At 41.3% G+C, this 21,622-nt stretch overlaps 1 protein-coding gene across 6 annotated transcripts in view; it reads left to right on the forward strand.

Annotated features, from left to right (window-relative positions):
* The window catches only part of YTHDF3 (YTH N6-methyladenosine RNA binding protein F3), a 61,020-nt gene that overhangs the window by 17,267 nt on the left and 22,131 nt on the right, over nt 1-21,622 (forward strand). For 3 of the 6 annotated variants that reach the window (XM_077492783.1, XM_077492784.1, XM_077492782.1), the window contains 3 exons: nt 923-981; nt 9,571-9,656; nt 13,645-15,225. In XM_077492783.1, coding sequence (XP_077348909.1) covers nt 9,591-9,656; nt 13,645-15,225 — 1,647 coding nt within the window. In that variant the 5' untranslated portion in view covers nt 923-981; nt 9,571-9,590. The remainder of the gene's footprint in view (nt 1-922; nt 982-9,570; nt 9,657-13,644; nt 15,226-21,622) is intronic. The other 3 variants (XM_077492779.1, XM_077492781.1, XM_077492780.1) reach the window with 1 other exon arrangement.

Genomic DNA, 21,622 nt, shown 5'->3' on the forward strand with positions numbered 1-21,622 from the left:
TCTGTGAGTCCAACGGCGGGTCGGAGGAGGAGCCACTTTAAAAGTTGCTCTTTAAAAGTTATGATTTAAATGTAATTGATTTAAATCAAATCTACCCTGCGGTCAGTAATAATCTGAATAGTTTCTCCAGTGCTGAGAGTACAGGAAGGAGGAGATTTCCACTTCAGCCTGTATACACACACCCACATGTGTGATGTCTATATCATATGGCTAGCTATGATCAACAAGTAATTATTCTCTCCAGCAAAAAAGACACAACTGAGCATGCGCAGGTTGGTTACTCTGCCTGTGTTAGCTGGCTTTCCCAAGATAGACAGTGCAGGAGGGAAGGATCTGTGCATACAGGCTGAATCGTCCTTTGAAAACAATGCAGAGGATTAACCCCTTAAGTTCCACAGTGAGTATAACGAGCATGCTATGCTGCATATACCGACAGATTTTACTGTTGTGGGTTTAGTAACATTTTAAGGAAAGGTTAGAACCTTGTCACATTGGGGAGACTCTCCTAACATTTATCCCGGCAACTACTTTTTTGTAGATGACATCACAATAAAAATGTATATATTTTCCCCTTGGAGTTCCACTTTAAGAATTTTTCATAGCCCCCGGTGTATTGTATGTAAAGCTTGTCATGGTTTTTTTTTTAATGTAAAAATTGTAGTGTCAGGAAGTTATTATTTTTCTAGGCTAAAGTAAAACTATTTTATTTGGGTTTTTAAATTTGCTCTTCTAGGACTGGAACATCCTGATCATGACTTCATTTCGATATTATTATTATTTTTTTAACATATTTTTGTGGTCTATAATGTGATTAAACTTTGTGCCCTAAAACAGGGTTATCACAATATTGTGTTGAAGATGCTTGTAAGTGTAGAATTGATTGTTCTAACTTCTAAAGAATTCTCTGTGTATTTAATTCCAGTGACCTTTTTCTTTCTTTTTCTACGTTGTTGCAGAGACCTAAAGGACAGGGAAACAAAGGTACGTCTGCCCTTCTTTTATTTTTATATTCCAGTATTTTTGACATGTGGGGAAAAAACTTTAGTGATTTATCTTTGCTTATTTTGTTACTTTTCATTAGGATTGAGTTTACTGAAATGGTTTGATTAAACCTGTCATAGATTTATTTCACTTGGAAAAGGCAGCTATATCGGATACAAATAAACTTCCACAAGTTCTCTAGTCCGATCCTCCCTATTGGTTAGACAGAACAATGCATTGAGGGAAGCAAGGGGGGCATCAGAGCCCTAAGTTGCAGGCTGAGACGGGTCTTCCAAAGCATACCTCTCCGTGACTGTTTTTCAATGGTCTGTTCAGCTTTCATGGGTTAAACCCCTTGACAGGTCTGTGGAATGAGATGGGGAAGAGTGGTACAGAGGTCAGAGCCCAGAAGGGGGGCAAGTGAGATATGGGCAGTCTGTGAAAGGGAGCTGAACCCTGCACACCCCTAAATGCTGTATGTAGTGAACTCTGTACTCAGCCAACCCCATTAACTTTGCACTATGCCCGTAGTGCACCCCTGAACACACATAACACTCCTGGTATTTATTGCCCTTTTAAAATGCTCCCACACCCACTATTCTATGCTGTTCTGTGCAGGGGTGGTGGAGACGAGCGTGCTTGAGTTTCTGCAGCAATTTTCTGGGGGAAAATTCCCTGAATAAATTTTATATAGTCCTTTCAGATACAGCCAGCCATTTGAAGGCAGCCATAATGCTGCTGTGGCACATGATGAAATTACGTTTTACACCCCTACCTTTTTAAAGTGGTTGTAAACTCAGTTTATGAAATTTTGAGCTGGGCACATATATCTGTAGCGTTTTCTTATCTCTCTCCAGAGTACCGAGTTCGTGGCTTTCTTCTGTCTCGTAGCTCTGTTATCAGTCAGATAACTTCAGACAAGCTCTAAATTTGTGTCATGGGAGGTTGCTATGAATTAGCAGACAGCTTGACTTGTCAGAGCACAGCTCTGCACATTCCTTTCTTCCCTTGCCTATGAGAAGAGGGGGTGTGTACCTTTCCTCCAATCAGCTGTATGCCAAGAATCCACTCCCAGTGCTGAACAGGAAGAGGAAAAATCTGTAACGCAATGTGCACTTTCTAAAGGATATATTCAGCTGAAGACAGCAGATATACATGTAAAACTTTAGTTTTGTTTCATCCCTGTGTATTATCTGAGGGCGTTCACTTCACTGGGTATATGTGGGGGTTTACATCCACTTTAATGTATCATAAACAATTAGGTATGTTGTGCAGGCACGTATTAAAGTCCTGTGGGTTGGAATGGGGACCCAAACTGTTACGGGAAACTCGCCACTGAGGAATCTAAAACATTATTCGCTTGTAATTCAACCTTCTGGCGCCCTTCCAAAGCAAAAAATGTTTTTAGAGTGATAAGTGTTTTAAAATGTAATTTCAAACTCCAACTATTTGGCTCTTTTGGAGGGTGATGAGGACTGAATGCATGTAAAATGATATCCTTGCCTTTGCAGATCTGCTGTTTAGGTCAGCCCTATGAAGTTCCTTGAGATAAGAACTTTTTTAATGCCTACCATACTGCTGCTTGTCAGAATTTTGTGCCCACTGCATTTACTTCAGTGTTGAATTCTCTGAAATTGTGGGAAGTGCAGGAGCAGCAAGAACTGGTGTCCCTCGAACTTCAAAGTGCTAGTACTGATCTAGGAATCTCCAAAGGTAGAGCAATGGCAGATGGATAAAAAAAAAAATCAGCATATTCACCTAAATAGTGTGAGTTCCTATATCATGCCACATCCAAAACAATGGGTGCTTTTCCTGCCCGAGTGAGAGAACCACTAAGCTGAACGCACATTATTTTCATAAGTGCTATAAATGTCAGCAGTGTACATTGTACTGTATACATCAGCATCTATTATGTTGATCATCACACTTCCGTCCAAGTCAAAGAATACGCCAGTATACTATACATCTACTTTCATTACCGTTCACCCAGGATAAAGGGTTTTTAGCTCATCAAAACTGGAATAATGATCTGTAAAATGTAGTGACATTTTCCTTATGGACGGTTACACATGTTTTTAAAAATAAAAATACCTTGGATGGCATTGAGTAGTGTGAGAGATCCATTTTGAATCGCACTGGAGACTTTGCCTTGGGGTATCCATACATGGGCTGAACGAGAGAAAATCAGTTGATTCCTCCCTCAATCCTGTTTAGCGTAATGGGGTAATCTCCACTTTCGGTACTGCAGCTGCCTGAATAATCAAACAGTAGGGGCATCTGATAGGATATAGTGGCTGTTCGGACGATAATTTTCCACCAGGCTCAGTGATTGTGTGTTTTTGTTTTTTTTTGTTTTTTTTTTTACTTTTGTTGTGTGCAAGCCACCCTTATTTTGATTTTCGGTTAATTCAGCAGGAATTGCCCAAAATGTAAGCAGTCTATGGCCAGCTCTACAGCTGAAAATTTCATTGATTGGTAGCTGGATCTGAAAGCACTTTGAGTGGCTGTTCTGAGGTTTATCAGGTTAGAGCAGGGGTACTCAATTGGTGGCCCTCTGAGGTCTTTGATGTGGCCCTCCCTGTTTTATCCTGTGGCCTTTTTTATGGTTGTAGTGTTGGGGTGGTGCTCCATCAATCTTGGCTTCATTCTAGATGTTCCAAAAATATCCAGGTGATCCTTTTGGTGGGGGGTCCCTTTTTAAGACTCCAACTTCCACGTTCACTCCAGGGAAGGTTCAATAGCCATAGCTTTTCAGTCCTGTCCCGCCTTGCATACTTTGCATAGAGATGTCAAGAAGAAGGAAATAAAGCAGGAAACCCCAAAATGTAATCACACACTGTGCCTTGTTAAGTCATGCTTCTCTGTTCAGGCTGACAGGTCACATTACAGCTCTGTTATAGGGAAACAAAGTAGTAAATAGAGTAGTCTCACTTCTCTAATTAGGTACTATACATAAAAAAGTTTTTGTTTTCTGAAGGATTTACATTTCTGTCTGTTAAGGCCGGACATACACAGTTCAGCAGGACCTGGCCAAGAGTCAAACCATTAATGGGCAGGCTGAATGTACCAAGTTGATCAGTTTTGGTGCAACAAGCCTGGTGGACTTTACACATGATTATCGCTGATATAGCAGTTATCAGTAATCACTATGTTCTCTCTGCCAGGAGAAGACAATGGCCCAGCAGGAGGGATTCCTGCATCAACTCTTGTCTGTGGTGATGGGGGAATCAAATTTCTTTCTTGCAACACAGAAATTCACTGTGTATGGCTTGCCTAAAGCCTAGTACACATGGGCCGAATGTCGGGCAAAATCGGCCGGTTTAATATAAACCGGCCAATGTTCAACCAGTGTGTATGGCAGCTAGTCCTACAGAAGCTGGCTGTTTGCTGAGCGCACTGACCGGCGTGTTCTGGCGGGTGGGGGGGGGGGGCACTGCACTAACATTGTACAGTGGCTCTGACCAGAGCTGCATGTGGGGCTTACCAGGCTTAGGTCCTGGTATTTATACTGCCAGAAAGGTGAAACTGTTTCGCCTGTTACAATTAAGGAATACTGACACCTACCTCCAGTCTCTTGATTTGAACAATGAAGGAACTGTAGAAGACTGAGGCCATTACTCCAGCCAGCAAGTCGGATCGCGGTCTTAACTGGTCCGACTTTGGCATGCAACTTCTGAGCTGATCTTGAAGGGGAACTCCACGCCAAATAAACAAAAAGACCCCCTCAGAGTATACCAGGCCCTTCGGTCTGGTATGGATTTTATTAAAAAAAAAAACTTTACAATCACTTTAAGATTGCATATTTGCCACGTAGGGGGTGCATTGTTTTTAGTCAGCATACCCAAAGACTTGAAGAAACAGTGAGGCAAAAGAACCAAGGTTCATTAAACACAAAACACATTGGCTGAATTACTTATGTTACACTGATTAGCTTTACATTGCTTTACATTGATAACTTGAAGTGGTTGGTAAACCCTTACAATATACCCAATGAAGGGACTGGACTCCAGTGATGCACAGAGATGAAAGAGATCCTCCTACATACGTTGTACCTGTTTATCTGCAGCTCTCTTTTCTCTACATCTGCTCAAAGTCCAGAATTTATAAAGCTTGTCTGAGCTGACAGAAAAAGGACGGTAGAAGTCACTCTGCAGAGCTCAGTAAGGAGAGCTCTGAGAGCTGATTGGAGGGAAGAGCGACACCTCCCTTTTCACAGCACACAGGAACCGAGCGGAGGCTGTCAATCAGCTGGAGGTCCCTCCCCTGTCACCTTTTTTCCTCTTGGTGTCAGAAAACTTGTCAGGGGGTGGCTCAAGCTGATAGCAGAGGAATGAAGCAGCAGCCAGAAATGACACTTAGTGCTCTTAATTGATACAAGTGCACACTATAGAGGAATATGCTTTGTTCATATTTAATGCCTGAGGTTTACAAGCACTTTAAAGCCTATAGTAGTTTGTTTTACATGCCCTTTTACTACTGTTTGCATTCTTGGTTTCCTGTACTGCATAGCAGGAATAGGTGATTATCCTGCTGATCACCTTTTTTTTATCTTGATTTCTTGACAAGAGAAATACTGATTATCTTAGACTTTCTAATGGACATTTCTTCATCAGATTGTTCAGTATCTCCCAGATACATGGTGTTCTTGTGTTGCAGCTATGGGGAAATAGTTTTCTTTGTCCTATGAATGTTCCCAGCTGCAAGCCTTTGTTTTCACGTGGTTTGCTGATTCAAGTTCCCATGTGTTGCAATAGTAAACAATATTTACTCAGTACAAAAATGAATAAGACAAATGTAGGTGGTGTAAGCCATAGTTCAATAGGATAATATGCCAAAACTGCTTCAGCGACCAACATTTTTCTGAGAACACTTTTATGTAAAGTAGGTACAAGTAACTTATTTGACATTGTACAAAGAAACCTGGTTCCACGCAGACATTTGCAAAGTTCAAAAATGTATTTCTACACAGAGGCAGCCATAGTTGCCTAGGGTAGGTAGGCCCTGCTTCCTGTTTTTTGTAGTGCTACCCAGTTGTTCTTTTACGGCTTATTTGCACAATGTCAGATTAGGTTTTCTGACCCAATAAAAACTGTAAAAATCACTTTGTGGCTAAAATGGTTAATATCTGTAAGAGATCCTGTGTATTCAGTAGTCTACCTGATTTACATTTTGGGCTGTCCCCAGAAAAAAGTAATAGATGGGAGAACTTCCAATGGGGACTTGGGGGTTCCCAAGAAATTTTAATTTGCAGAAATGTCATCTTCCTTCCTGTTTGGCTTTGGGACAAAGTGAAATGGGACAAAGATGGCGAAAAAAAATCTGGATCTGTTTGAAGTGAGGAGCGCCTCTAAGAAAAAACACAAAATGACTTCAAACCTAATTCTATCTGGGACCTTTTAGGTTAGGGTAGTGGGGGAAGGTCTTTATTCCTTTTGCATGAAATCAACTATGGAAAGCCTTTAAATTTTATGAACCAGTATTTATTTCATTGTGTTTTAACCTCTGCTGATCTCTTCGATAGAAAGTTGTGGTCGATCACAAGTGAACGGTATTTTAATCACCAATGCAGTAGTCATTGTGACTTGACCTCTAACCAGTTCCCATCTGGAGCAATAAGAAACACGTTCGAAATTGCAGTGTTGGCTACAACTTAAAAGCCACAGAAAATTATATTTTCTGATTATTTGTATGTGTATGTGTGTGTGTGTATGTGTGTGTATATATATATATATATATATATATATATATATATATATATATATATATATATATATATATATATATATATATATATATAATTACACACAATCTCCTAAAACTATCCCCTATTTTTTATTTTTTTTGTTTATAGCGCAAAAATTTAAAACTACAGAGGTGATCAAATGCCACCAAAAGAAAGCTCTATTTGTGGGGAAAAAGGACGTCAATTTTGTTTGGGAGCCATGTCGCACGACCGCGCAATTGTCAAAGCGACGACGTGCTGAATCGCAAAAAGTGCTCTGGTCTGGAAGGGGGTAAATCCTTCTGGGGCTGAAGTGGTTAAATTACATTTTTATAAATATAATTTTTTTTTTTTTTTTTTTTTTTTAATAGACGGAGCTTTTATTTACTGGCATTTAATCACTAGTGGGGTTTTTTTTATTTTATTTTTTTGCTAAAAATGGCCACAGTTATCAAATGGTACAGATGCACTGTGATTGACCATGTTTGTACCATGTGATCACACTGCCCAATCAGAGATCAACACAATGGCTGTGAATGATAAAGCCATTCATTGTGTACATCTGTCATGTGATCGCTGTGATTACTTTGTACCAGCAGAGGCCCGGTACAATGATTTGTCATCTGCTGTCTGGTGGACACAGCGGGAAACAGATCATGCCACAGCAGGTCTTATCCTGGGAGGATGTCAATTGTGACTGGTGTCCCACACGCCAAGATCGCCCCTTCTGTGGAAGCTGGCATGTCTCCCCGCCAAATTTTTGCACACCTTGCAGACCTCACTGAAGCCAGCTCCTCCTGGGTTCCGATGTTCTCCTGTACACAGACAGGAGGAGTATAGAACTGGAAGAGCAGCGCTGCTGAGATCTATGTGTTTTGCTGTATTTAGAGGAGGGGGGGACAATAGTAACTGGGGAAGTAATAGGAAAATATACCTGGAGGAGTGATAAGTGGGTGGTGAGAGGACAGGGTGCTAGGAGGGGTGCAGCCACACGGATTTGACATCACACCTTTCAAGTCCTGTCCCTTCCCACAGCGCCCTCAGCACATATATGCTCTTACCCCCCCCCCCCCCCCAATTAAAGAGTTGCTGCCTGCCTCATAGGGGGCAATTGCAGTGCCTGGACCCCTGGCATCCTGTAAGATGCAGGGAATGTGCCCTGGGTGTCCACTCTGAAACATTAGGGAGGGGGGGCTGGTAAAATTTGTGCTGCAGAGGATTAGGGGAGTGGAGAGAATTTTTTTTTTTTTTTTTTTTTTTTTTTTTTTTTCCAGGATGGAAAGGACAGGGGTTATGTACAGGGGTCACAATTGCAGCGTATAGAGGGGCAGTAGGCATGGCATATAAAGCAACCAATCCCCCTCCATTTTTCTCTGCCGCTTTTCAGTGGCTGCAGGAGGAAAACTGAGGTGGTCAGTTCCTCCTATATGCCACCCCACTGCCTCTCCTATCTACTTCTTGCTGCCCCCAGGCCCCTGTGCCCTCCCTTGTACCCTCATCCTCCGCAGTGCTGCCGGCTTCCCTTTCTCGTCTCCTGCCAACTGCTGTGTGGGATGTGTCAGGATGGAGGGTGGAGAAAGGGCCCTTTCCTTGTCTTTATGATTAGTCTGTGATCCGTATCGAACTCTGACCATTTATAACTGAGACATAATAAACTGCACAATTCTGGCCAAAATGAGAATTGCTATTTTTTATTTTTTTTTAGCTTAGAATAAAGATCAAGATTCTTACGGGTAACATCTTTCATATTATACAGAAATTGGTCAAACTTTACTGCTTCATTTTTAAAAAAAATTCATTGGTGTATTTTTTTTTTCAAAAATAATTGCATTTAAAAGACTGCTGTGCAAATACAGTGTGACATAAATTATTGCAACCACCATTTTTATTTTCTAGGGTCTCTGCTAATTATTTTTTTATTTTTTTTCAGCTTCAGCAGAGAATTCTCTGCATAAAAATTACCCGGAAAATGTTTTGTCAAGATCTCAATTGGGGGGGGGGGGGAGTTTAAAATAGTTAAAAAAAAAAAAAATGAATCGTACAGAGCTATTCCTGTCCATTCATTCTGTACAGCAGAGATGGAGACTGAGGGCTTTGTCCTCAATCTCCTTTCTCGGTCTCAAAGGTGAAACATCAGAGGTCTGTTTATAATATCTCTAATATCTCACCAAACCCCCTAACAGGGCTTCTAAATAAAAAAAAAATAAAAAATTGTAAAAATATATAAAATAACAAAATTATAAACAAATATATAAACGTAAACAAAATAACAAATAAAAAACTGACACCAGTGGTGGAGCTACCAGGGTCACAAAGGTTCCTATCAGGCCCTGGTGTTTAGCCATGGTGGGGGGGCCCCGGCCGTGTGTCAGGGGGGCCCTTTTAAGATTTCTTGCATCAGGGCCCTGAAGGTTCTAGTTACACCTCTGCCATGAGCACTTAAATAACTCCTTTGGAAAAGAAACATTTTATTTTTCTCCCATTAAGCAGTTTGTGTACTGAGCAAGTTAGTTTTTGCTAAGTTTATATTTACAGACTAGACTTGCTAAATTGATAGGCTGAACGAAAAATGTGTAAAGAGATGTTTACTGCAATCTTACATGGTGACTGGTCTAAGTTGGCTTGTACCGTATGTCTATCTGTGAAGGTGTCCATTAGCACATTCACAAGTCCAGGTATTGTAAAAACAGACTGTCAGGTTCGATGATCCTGCTAAAAGGTTTTTCCTAAGAAGAAACATGTTTGTTACTGTTATGCTTGCCTCCTATTGAATTATAAATGTGTATAAATGAACACTGTCTGCTGCTTTTGATTCTAACTTTTTTTTTTTTTTTTCTTTTCCTTTTTTCTTTTCTTTTGGTTTCCAGTTGCAGTGCAGAACGGTTCAATGCATCAGAAAGATGCAGTAAACGATGATGACTTTGAGCCATATCTAACTAGCCAGACGAATCAGGTTGGTTAAAATTGCAACTTGTGAAGTTGAACGCCTTTGATTTATTGCTGTTAGTGACTTACAGCCTCCAGCTTATTAATGTTTAAGAGTATGGGAGCAACCCGGGCTTTATCTAGGCTAATTCCATTCCTCAGATCAAAGGTGCCGAGACAAACCAGTTATTAGGGTAGTACATTTTTTAATCCTGGAACCACCTTTGGTAGCCTGGCTTAGCATGACGTTTTTCCAAAAGTATTCTTCCCTTCTTTTTTTTTTTTTTCTTTTAGCTTTTTTTTCCCCCGCTGTTTATCACCTGGTGATCTGGCCAGTAACGCACCCCCTGTATTAGTGAGGCACAACTCTGGATAAAGGGGACACAGGAGTAGACAGTTGCATTGTTAATCTGGGGAGAAGGGAGACGGCAGGAACCGGACGACTCTTGGTATCTGTGTCTGTCGTTAGACTGGCTTCTGTTGAAGGGTTATGCTGGCAAACCAGCATTTGATCAGCATTTGCAGTGGGGAGGGTGAGCCTCCCTACTGTCATAATTCAACAACAGGGAAGATCGCCGCACCAACATTGCTTCTTTTGGTACAGTAATCTGTCTGACTTTTTTTTCCATTCAACCCGCTGGTGAGTGTACGCAGCTTTAGGACTCGTGCACGCTGCAGCTCAAAAACAGCTGCTTTTATTTCTCTGCCTAAAAGTTAGAAGCTTGTGCTTTTTTTTTTTTTTTTTGTGCTCTTTTGGCATAAGTGTTTGTGTGTTGTTTTTTTTTTTTCCCCCCCCCACACAAACCCTCCCTTCAGCTCACACTTTTTATTTATTTTTTTTTATTTTTATTTTTTTACTTTTTGGTGTGTGTGTGTGTGTGTGTGTGTGTGTGTGTGTGTGTGGCGGTGGAGGGTTCTGCCTGTAAACTCTGACAATGCAATGCTGTGCATGGACACATTAGCTAAGATCGAGGGTAGCTTACAGGCAAAAAAGAATGTGCGCTCAAAAGCCTGTAGGAACAGCTTCTTTGAGCTGCTTTTTAGAGGCATTTGCGCTTTTATTTCTCTGCCTAGAAGCTTGTGCTCTTTTGCATGTGTTTTTTTTATTTATTTTATTTTTTAAATTGAGCTTTTTGGAGCATAAACTCCCCCCCCCCACAAACCCAGCAATTTTTTTTCCTTTTTCTTAGTGTGTGTGTGTGTGTGTGTGTGTGTGTGTGTGTGTGTGTGTGTGTGTGTGCTTTTATATATATATATATTTTTTTATTATTTTATTTATTTTTTTGCTTGTTTTCATGCACTTAGGCTGTTTTCTGCTCAAAACCTCCTCAGAAACCAGAGTTTAGTGGGTTTTTTTGTTTCTGCCTGTAAGCTCATATGCCTGAAAAAGCCATAGTGTACATGGAGACATTGGCTAACATGGAGGGGAGTTTCCAGGCAGAAAAAAATTTTGAGCTCAAAAGCCTGTAGCAGCCAATTATTTGAGATGCAGTGTGCATGAGCCCTTAGATGTCATAGCAGATTACAGTCAGACTCTAGCTCACACTGCAGTTACATCAATAGTTTTTCTTTTTCTTCTTTTATTTGTCCCCCAAAAAAAACTGATCATTGTAAGCACCCCTAACAGTTGAAAATGGTTTGTTGCAACCCTCTTAACCAGAACATTTGTAGGAGGGCTTGATCTGTTGAAAAACTGACTTTTTTGGCTGGATCACCAGATGAAAATAAATGACCTAAAAAAAATAAATAAAAAAAATAAGGGAAAATGAATGCCGCAATTACATCTAATAATTGTCAAGTTGCAATATGTTTGCTTTTGGGCTTAATAGCACTATCTAAAGCTGAATTGAAAAACAAACATACATTGAGTGCTGCTGTGAAAACTACATTTTATGGATCACCAGTTTGCAAGACATATTTTCTTATCCCTTTTTAATTGAAATCGGTAATAATCGTTTTCATAATTGAATCGGTCAGTAGGAACTTATCTGCCTTTTGCATAATAACTGACAATCTTTTCATTCTCCCAGTGTATGGCAGTTCTATTAAATAATTGATATATTTCTTATTGCAAAACCTAATTGGTCAAATGTTGTTGCTCTCATGTTAAAATGAGGCCCTAGCCTTGATGACACAATGCTGGAGCCCGAGACTGTAGGGACTAAATGTAGGGCCTTCCTTGACTGCTGGAAGCTGGTTCAGTCCCTGCCAGGAGTGGGAGGGGAGACTTGCCATGTTTCAGCAAATATAGAAAATCTAGAATCTGTTAGCATGGAAATGTGAAAGCTGCCTTTCTCTCCTATCCTGTCTGTACTACATTGTAACTGACGTGGTCTCTGGATGCCTGAGATGCACATTTTCTCCAAGTTAATGATTCACTTCGTAGTTGAGGAAAGATAAAGTGGTTGTCACTGAAAGTAAGCAGAATTAAAGGGGTTAAACCTACTTTTCTAATGGTCTCTTGAAAGCATCCCTCTGTGCTGGCTTTCAGCCATTTTCATTGGCTGACGTGGGATCATGTCACTCCTGTGCCGTAGGCAGTCAGTCTGGCACTTGAAGACCGGCCCGGAGCTTTAAGCTGAGCTGCATATGCTCAGCTCTGTTTGTAGCGCCAGAGAAGACCGTGAGCAGGTGAGGCAAATTCAGTGCAGAAGATACATTGCAGATCTTTCCTCCAATAAAAGCCGCCTGTGCACCATTTGTTACAGCAGAACATCACTTCTGCTTTAAATAACAGATGTGCCTGTAAACAAGAGTAGCTAAAGCTCCTGCTGCCCATGCCACTAAATGACTTCTTTAACTTGAGGAGTTGCTGTCTATAGTCTGCTCAGAAATCAACACTTCCAGGAGTGTCAATCTTCTTCATATGTTGCAAGTATTAAACCTGTTACAAACCTGGGCAATATAGACTAAGCATGTGATTAAAATAATGCATAGGGGATTATTTAAGGCAAATCTGCTGTGCACTACATGTGCACTTGGAAGTGCAGTTGATGTAGATTTGAGGGGAAGCTCTGCTGATTTCTCTCATCCAATCATGTGCAAGCAAAATGTATTTTTTATTTTTCTTGCATGCCCCCCTTGGATATACAGGGACTGCACTTCGAAGTGCACAGTGGATTTGCCTTTTAGTAAATAACCCCCATAGATTACCCTTTGATTCAATTTTATCTTACTAAGGTTTTCAAATATAGAAAAGACAGAGCTTAAGTTTACATTAAACAAAAGTTTTCTGATAGAAAAAAAAAAGACATTTTGAGATACCATGTCTAGTGATTTACCAAGAGTATACTTTGCATAAGTTATCTTTGGCTAAAACCGTCCTTTAGTCCCGTCCTGGAGATGGCAGCTAAAGTAACTGTTGGTGTCAGTTGGAGTGTCTTATATCAGTGGGAGGAAAGATACCCCAACGGCTGGATAGGGTAAAGACCCGCAGTTTGGAGACCACTGTTCTAGAGACTAAGGCTCCTTTCACATGGGCTTGTCCATTTGATGGACTCCGCTTTCTCAGCAGGGATCGATCTGTTGAGCAGGCAGATGACAGGGCCGTCTCTGCTCACTATACTGAGACCTACCTGTCAGAGTCACGCTCTCCTCTATGGGGATATCGGATGAAAATGGACTGCCTGTCTGTTTTCATCAGATCCTCCAGACGGATGGAAAATAGGGCCACCATCTGTCTGGATTTGGCAGATAGCTGCTGGTGTCAGCGAGCATGTCACCGCTGACGTTCACTGCCCCATAGGGGTGAATGGAGCACCTGATCAGGTTCCGCCTGAAAAATGTACAGGTGAAAAGGGGCCTTAAAAAATATGGTACTTGTGCAGCATTTAAAAATCAACACATGATACTGGTATGATTTTTTTATTTATCTTTATATGATCAAAACTGTCTCTAAGCCCTTTCAAGTAATATTTAATTGGTTTTGGTGCTTGTTTGTGGCTATTTACTGTTTTACACACATGCCCTAATTTTGTCCAATGAACTTAGACCTACCTTTTTGTTTTCTGTTGCAGAGTAATAGCTATCCACCAATGTCAGACCCATATATGCCTAGTTATTATGCTCCATCCATTGGATTTCCTTATTCCCTTGGTGAGGCAGCATGGTCAACTGCTGGAGACCCACCAATGCCGTACTTGTATGGACAGATGAGCAATGGAGAACACCACTACATACCGGATGGAGTGTTTAGTCAGCCTGGAGCTTTGGGGAACACTCCTCCTTTCCTAAGCCAGCATGGGTTTAATTTTTTTCCTGGGAATGCAGATTTCTCCACATGGGGGACAAGTGGATCTCAGGGACAATCAACACAAAGTTCTGCATATAGCAGCAGCTATGGATATCCTCCTAGTTCCCTTGGTAGAGCCATCGCTGATGGACAAGCTGGTTTTGGCAGCGATACTCTGAGCAAAGTGCCGGGCATTAACAGCATTGAGCAAGGAATGACGGGACTGAAAATCGGTGGAGACATGACAGCTGCTGTGACAAAAACAGTTGGGTCAGCATTGACTAGTGCAGGAATGACTAGTATAGCTGCAAACAATGTGCCCCCAGTTAGCAGTTCAGCGCCGAAGCCAACCTCATGGGCTGCCATTGCTCGAAAACCAGCGAAACCTCAGCCTAAACTAAAACCCAAGGGCAATGTGGGTGTTGGTAGTACTGCAGTTCCTCCCCCGCCTATAAAACACAACATTAATATTGGAACTTGGGATGATAAGGGGGCTGTTGTAAAGGCCCCACTAGCTCAACCAGTTATGCCTCCTCAGCCTGTAATTCAACAGCCTCAGCCATTAACTCAACCTCTACCAATGGTGCAAAACCAACTGCCTCAACAGCAGCTACAGCAACAACCACAGCAGCAACAAGGACCTCAGCAGCAGGCCCCAACACATCAGGTGCAGCAACAGCTTCAAAACCGCTGGGTGGCACCTAGGAACAGGGGAGTGGGCTTCAATCAGAACAATGTCTCTGGGAATGATAACTTTAGCTTAGGTGTTGTGCCTGTTAGCTCCTCACCTTCTGGTGTTGAGGTTCACCCTGTACTGGAGAAACTGAAGGCCATAAACAACTATAATCCCAAAGACTTTGATTGGAGTCTGAAAAACGGGCGAGTGTTTATAATCAAAAGCTACTCTGAGGATGACATTCACCGTTCTATCAAGTACTCAATTTGGTGCAGTACTGAACATGGCAATAAGCGTTTGGATGCTGCTTATCGATCTTTGAATGGGAAAGGCCCACTTTATTTACTCTTCAGCGTAAATGGAAGTGGACATTTTTGTGGAGTTGCAGAAATGAAGTCTGTAGTGGACTACAATGCATATGCTGGAGTTTGGTCCCAAGACAAATGGAAGGGAAAGTTTGAAGTCAAATGGGTCTTTGTGAAAGACGTTCCCAATAACCAACTGCGACACATTCGTTTGGAAAACAACGATAATAAGCCTGTTACCAACTCAAGGGACACTCAAGAGGTACCCCTAGAAAAAGCCAAGCAAGTTCTTAAAATTATTGCAACTTTCAAGCATACAACCTCTATCTTTGATGACTTTGCACATTATGAGAAACGTCAAGAAGAGGAGGAAGCCATGCGTAGGGTAAGTGACTGATCAGTTTGGGCTTTTTGACTACAACATGTGGCTGTGTGTTCCCAGATTACCTTTTTTTTATTTTTTTTGGGACCATATATTGAGCTGTTTGACATGCCATTCTCATCATAAATGCTGTTAGCAGATGTCCCAAACTTTAGCCAGTGGCATTGAATGTCACGGATCTATACATAATTGTTCTTTTAAAATAGAAGTTCACCGTAAAACTAAAATCTGTGAATCTGCTGGCATCCACAATTAAAGACTAACCTATCTAGCCCTGTAAAAAATAAATTGCTATCCTACCTTTTTTGAAGCCACCGTCTCCAGTGGCAGAAGCTCTGTGCAGGAGACAGCTGACAATGGTTGTGAAATAAGTCTCACCCATAGATTTACTATGGGTCTTATGTTGGCTGCCTCCTGCTTCTGCAAAGCCATAGCTGACAGCTCAGCGTGGTACCAGACTGGCTTCAGAAGAGGTATGTATAGCGAATTATTATTATTATTATTATTATATATATATATATATATATATATATATATATATATATATATATATATATATATATATATATATATATATATATATATATATATATAATCTCTATCATTTTTTTTTTTTTTTTTTTTTTGTCTAGATAGGTTAGTCTTAGATTGTGAATGCCTGTAGATTTACAGATTTTAGTGTTGGGGGTGAGCTGCTACTTTACTGTTGTCTAAAAAGAAACTCTACATGGTTTACCAAGTTATGATAAAGTCAACAGTCTAGATAGCAGAAGCTTTCTAATTTATTTTTTGTGCATATTATTGCCTTAAGAAGTAATAATTGGAGTCCAAATGTGTGCACTTTAAAGAAGAGCTCAGGGAGAAAAATGTTTTCCCCATGCAGCGGGACTGTGCCTGCACTGCATGGATTAACTGCTTGTTTTGTCCAGGGGTGCAGGGAAAAGCTATACATACCTGATTCTTTGAACCCCCAGAAAACCACGCTCCCCAACTTCAACGGTGGACTGTTCCTGCCGCCCTCACATCGTGAGCCAATCTATAGGCGTGATGATGTCAGGAACAGTCCATTCAAAAGACTTCTAGCGTGTGGGGGTAGGAGCGGCAGGGACTGGTCTTGCGCTCAGAGGATTGATGGATAAGGTAAGTATATATCCACCCTACAATCCCTTAGAAAAAAAAAAGCACAGCCCCACTGCATGAGGAAATAACTTTTTTTTTTGTCTTCCAAGAGTTCATCTTTAAATATTGCATGGCTTTAAATGCAGTTAAATACTTTGTTAGAGAACATGTCTGAACAAATTGCATCATCAGGACCTATGTATGAGCGGTCAAAACAAGTCCAAGATAAATGACTATAAAAGAACCAGTCAGCGTTCGTTTTTCTCTACCCTCTGAATCACAAACTTTACAACCATGGAGACATCCAACAACTAAGAACAAATTATTGACCTCTGCAAAGTACACCACACAAGCGGTTTAATGGCTAAATATAAGGTTTAAAACCATTTTAAACTGTTACTTGCTAAAGGATTTGTAATTCTGTTCAGCGGTCTTGATTCACATGTCTGTGACTCACTACAGATAAGCAGGTGACAATATTATTATTTCAGCTTCCTATTTGCTTGCTCACAGGACAAAGATTCAACTGTGATGACAATATAAGTTTCGCCAACCTGGTTCTGGAAAAGTTGTGTTATGAAAAAATGGTAAGGGCCGGTTCACACAGCAGGCGAGGCGTCTCCGACTTGCCTCGCCGCGACCTGCGGCGACCTCAGAGGCGACTTGCAGATGACTTCTGTATAGAAGTCAATGCAAGTCGCCCCGAGGTCGCCCAAAAGTAGTACAGGAACCTTTTTTCTGAGTCGGAGCGACTCGAGTCGCTCCTCTCAGAACGGTTCCATTGTACAGAACGGGGGCGACTTGCGGGAGCGAGGCGAGTCGTGTCGCCTCGCATCGCCCGCTGTGTGAACCGGCCCTAAAAGCTTACGTTTACCTACAGAAAAAAAAATACAACGTTAACATAAGGTTCATTTTTTAAAGAGGAAGTAAACCCTGATGAGTTTACTTCCTCTTTCATTCCCTGCAAAGGCAAAGCATAATGGACTACTATGCATCGCATAGTAGCCCATTATGTGTCACTTACCTGACACAGGAGCCAGCGTAGTCACCGCTGTCCCCTGTAGTCCGGCGCATCCATCTTCTCGGTGGGGTCTCGCAGCTCCGCCGCTGTCATTCGGCGAAGCCGCAATGACGTCACTCCCGCGCATGCGCACGGGAGCCGACACGCGCGGCAGCTCCATTGTTGGAAATGCCGCGCTCAGTGCGCCTGCGCGCCGCTGTCTACGGGCAAATATCTCCTAAACTGTATAGGTTTAGGAGATATTTCTTGGACCTACAGGTAAGCCTTAATCTAGGCTTACCTGTAGGTCAAAGTGGTTTGTAAGGGTTTACAACCACTTTAAGCTGGCCATAGATCATGCCATTTTCTTGCAACCCGTGGTTGCAAAAAATAAAATCACTAGATTATCCCATTAATACAGTCAATGTTGATGGGAGAATCCCTACCAGCTCTATCAATGGGTCGACTTGGGTACAATCAACTTGCCCATAGATGGTCCTAAACTCGGGTGTTCTCTGCTGAACCGGCTGAGATTCAAACCAGCCATGGCTGGCTTTACCTTCAGTGTGATGTCCTTTATGAACCTCTGTCTTTTGAGAAGTAGGGAACTTCCTCCACTGCTGCCCTCTGGTGCAGTGGAGGTAATACGCATTGTACAACTGGCTCTCATCAAGAATGGCCAGCTATGCCCACCCTTTCTGCCCAGCTCTTCCATTCATACAGGTTGTTACTACAACTTTCATAAATGAAATGGAACCTGAATGGAGGGGGCGGATATTTCGATCACCCACCTGTCCTCCATTCATGGATCCTGTTTTATTCTTAGAAGCAGCGGTAGTAACCGCTTTTATCAATGGTGGAGCTGTGTGGAAATGGCTGGAGTTGTGGGCGCCTCCTCGGTACTAGTAACCTCTGCTAGAAGATTGCGGTGGGGGTGAGGGGCTTTGGGGGACAGAAGATTCTGACTGAACTAAAAGACGCAGAAACAAATTGCATTGAAGGTAAGTAATGTCCCTTGTGTCTACTGTTTGTATTTATTTTTATTTTTTTAAGGTGCATTCAGGCGGTAAACTGAATTGCAAATTTCTGGCTAGGAAAACAGTCCTTACGCATATAATTGGCGGTTTTGACACTGGTATGACAAATGGGAGCTCATGGCGCATGTGTGGAAATCAATGTTTTCCTATGGGAGCCATCTTAACTAGTCCGACACAAGTCGGTCTGACTTTGAAAATGCTCCATACACTACTTTGGTCTGACTTTGATCCTACTTCGGGCCATTGATTATCATAGCATACCAGGCCCTTCTGTCTGGTATGGATTTTCAGCAGAACCCCCGAGCCGAAAAAAAAATGCGTTGGAATTGTCTGGTATTGTCAGGGATCAAAATCAATCCCTGTTCATTGAAGTCAGACGCATGTCAGACTTCAAGTTGCAGGGGAAAGTCAGATCCAAAGTGGTATGACTGTCATTTCATACCGGTGTGAACCCGGCCTTCTACGTATTCATACACACACAGTTGTCAGGTAGGCGTCCCTTCACCACTTATCAACCCTAAAAAGTCAGCACCACCACTACAGGATATTTTGTGGTGTGGACCTGTTGACTTGAACAGGTTTCTACTAACCCCACCCCCCCCACCATCTCCCCATCCATATGGGTGAACGAACACTAATGGTTTCAGTGAGAAGCACCTATGGCAGTTGATAATCACACATGTCTCCCAAGACATCTCTTGGGGAGTGCTACTCATAACCTAGGGCAGGGCTCGACAAAACCCGGGCGCCAGGTCGCATTTGCGACTAGAATTAGTGACCTGGGGCAGCACAGCTGGGGGTATCCTGTCTCCGTGGACCCCCCCCCCCCGGCGTGATCGCGTCGGACCGCGCCGCCGGCGGCCGGTAATTGAGCCCCCGGCTTTGAGGCCTTCTGTGATCCTATGGTTCCTTCTGGAATCTGGTGCCCTCTTGTGGTGGCTGTCGGAATTACAACCAGCAATGCTAATGGAGCTTTATAACACCCTAGAGAGTAAAATGGTGGTCGTTACAATACTGTCTGTCACACCGTATTTGCACAGCGGACTTACAAGCGCACTTTTTTTGGGGAAAAAATAATTTATTTAATAAAAAAAAATAAGACAACAGTAAAGTTAGCCCAATTTTTTTAATATTGTGAAAGATGTTACGCCGAGTAAATCGATACCCAACATGTCATGCTTCAAAATTGCGCCCGCTCATGGAATGGTGACAAACTTTTACCCTTTAAATTCTCCATAGGCGACGTTTAAAAAATTCTACAGGTTGCACGTTTTGAGTTAGAGGAGGTCTGGGGCTAGAATTATTGCTCTTACTCTACCAATCACAGCAATACCTCACATGTGTGGTTTGAACACCGCTTTCATATATGCGTTCGCTTCTGCACGCAAGCTTGGCGGGACAGGGCGCGTTTAAAAAAATTTTTTTTTCTTATTTTAACTTTTATTTTTATTTTTTTCACTGTTCTTTAAAAAAAAAAAAAAAAAAAAAAAAAGTACGTCACTTTTATTCCTATTACAAGGAATGTAAAAATCCCTTGTAATAGAAAAAAAGCATGACAGGTCCTCTTAAATATGAGATCTGGGGTCAGAGAGACCTCACATCTCATATTTACACTAAAAGGCAATTAAAAAAAAAATTGTCATTTGAAAAAAATAAAACAAATAAACTGTCCCTCTAAGAGCTATGGGCAATGACTTGGAGACAGGTGAGGGGCTTGGGGCTATCTTCCCCTCACTCGTCTCCATGTCAGGCCAGGGACAGGTCCAGATCACCGTCACGGACCCGGCTCCTAACTTTTTTAGCTGGCTCCTAGATTCCAAGCAAATTTGTCAACCCCTGACCTAGGGGCTATTCAGTCTTTAATGCCCAGCTCCAGGAAAAAAGTTTTCCCTTCGGCCTCACTGCACGGGGCAATAAAACAATTTTTCCAGAGCTTGGCTTTTAGTAAGCGAAATAAAAAAATATTTTGTTTTAATGCACACAGAACTGTTTTTGTGTTGATTTCACCCAACTGTCTATGAATGGTCATTCCATATATACAGAAGAAAAATGCTCCACAGGCAGTCCTTGCTTTTGCAGGGTGTAAATGTTTTGAATTGGCCATATAAGAATTGTGTATGTGCAGATAAATGTGGTTGGTGAATGATGGCCTTCCCATGGCTTTGCTTTTTCTGAGCTGAATAAAGCAATCCTATTCTTTGGCGCAGTGAAGGGGTTCACCACCTTAAAGAATGGGCCAACGCTTACAAATCTGTTAGAATGCTTCTACTGGTGCTTTCGATATATACCAGCAGGTGGCTCTCAACTCCACTCTTTTCAGCTGTATTCATGTCTAAATATGCGTGTTTTCTGGGAATGTCATGGGGCTGATTGTCTGCTGGCAGACCTTTTGCATGAAATTCATTATAGGTCTGCAAATGAAAATGGGGGGGGGGGACTGCCATGTGTTCTCTATTTACAGTATTATATTTCTGAAGGTATTCCTAGAACTGGCAGTTTTCTGAACTTTTAACACGTATAAAGGCATCGTCACCTAAGGACTTTATAATCCGTCCAAGAAGATACTTTTTATAACACGAGTACCACCATTGTAGTCTTTCATATGACATCCCCAAGAAAGTGGAACTTTAGCTAAAACTTTTTATTTTCTTACAGTAGTGTCCCCCTCCCAAACCAAAAATTTAAGTCAGCAGCTACAAATACTATAGCTGCTGACGTTTAATATTCAGACACTTACCTGTCATGGGATCCCACAATGTCTGCACCACAGCTGATTTTTTTTTTTTTCAATTGGCTCCTGGGTGCTAATGGTATAAAAGTGGTGCGCTATACTGAGAGATATGTAAATTCACAATAGTGGTGTACACAAAACGTAAGGAAATTAAATTGCAATAAAGCCAGAAAAAGTGGCCAAGAAAAATGGAATGTATAGTCAAAGTGTGTATAAAGGTAAGTAGATAGCAGCTACTAACATAGTGTGTGTGTATGTGTGTGTGTGTGTGTGTGTATATATATATATATATATATATATATATATATATATATATATATATATATATATATATATATATATATATATATATATATATATATATATTATTAATTTTTTTTTTTTTTTTCCAACTATATAACAAAGTAAAATTTATTGTAATTAATATCATCATATGGTCTCTTATGTCAATAAAATGATATAAACAGCAAAACAAATGAAAAAAAGTAATAGTAAAAAATAGTGACACTTTGT

This window comes from Lithobates pipiens, unplaced genomic scaffold, assembly GCF_037356315.1.
Source record: "Lithobates pipiens isolate NorthernLeopardFrog02 unplaced genomic scaffold, aLitPip1_a1.2 Scaffold_19, whole genome shotgun sequence".
NCBI lineage: Eukaryota > Metazoa > Chordata > Amphibia > Anura > Ranidae > Lithobates > Lithobates pipiens.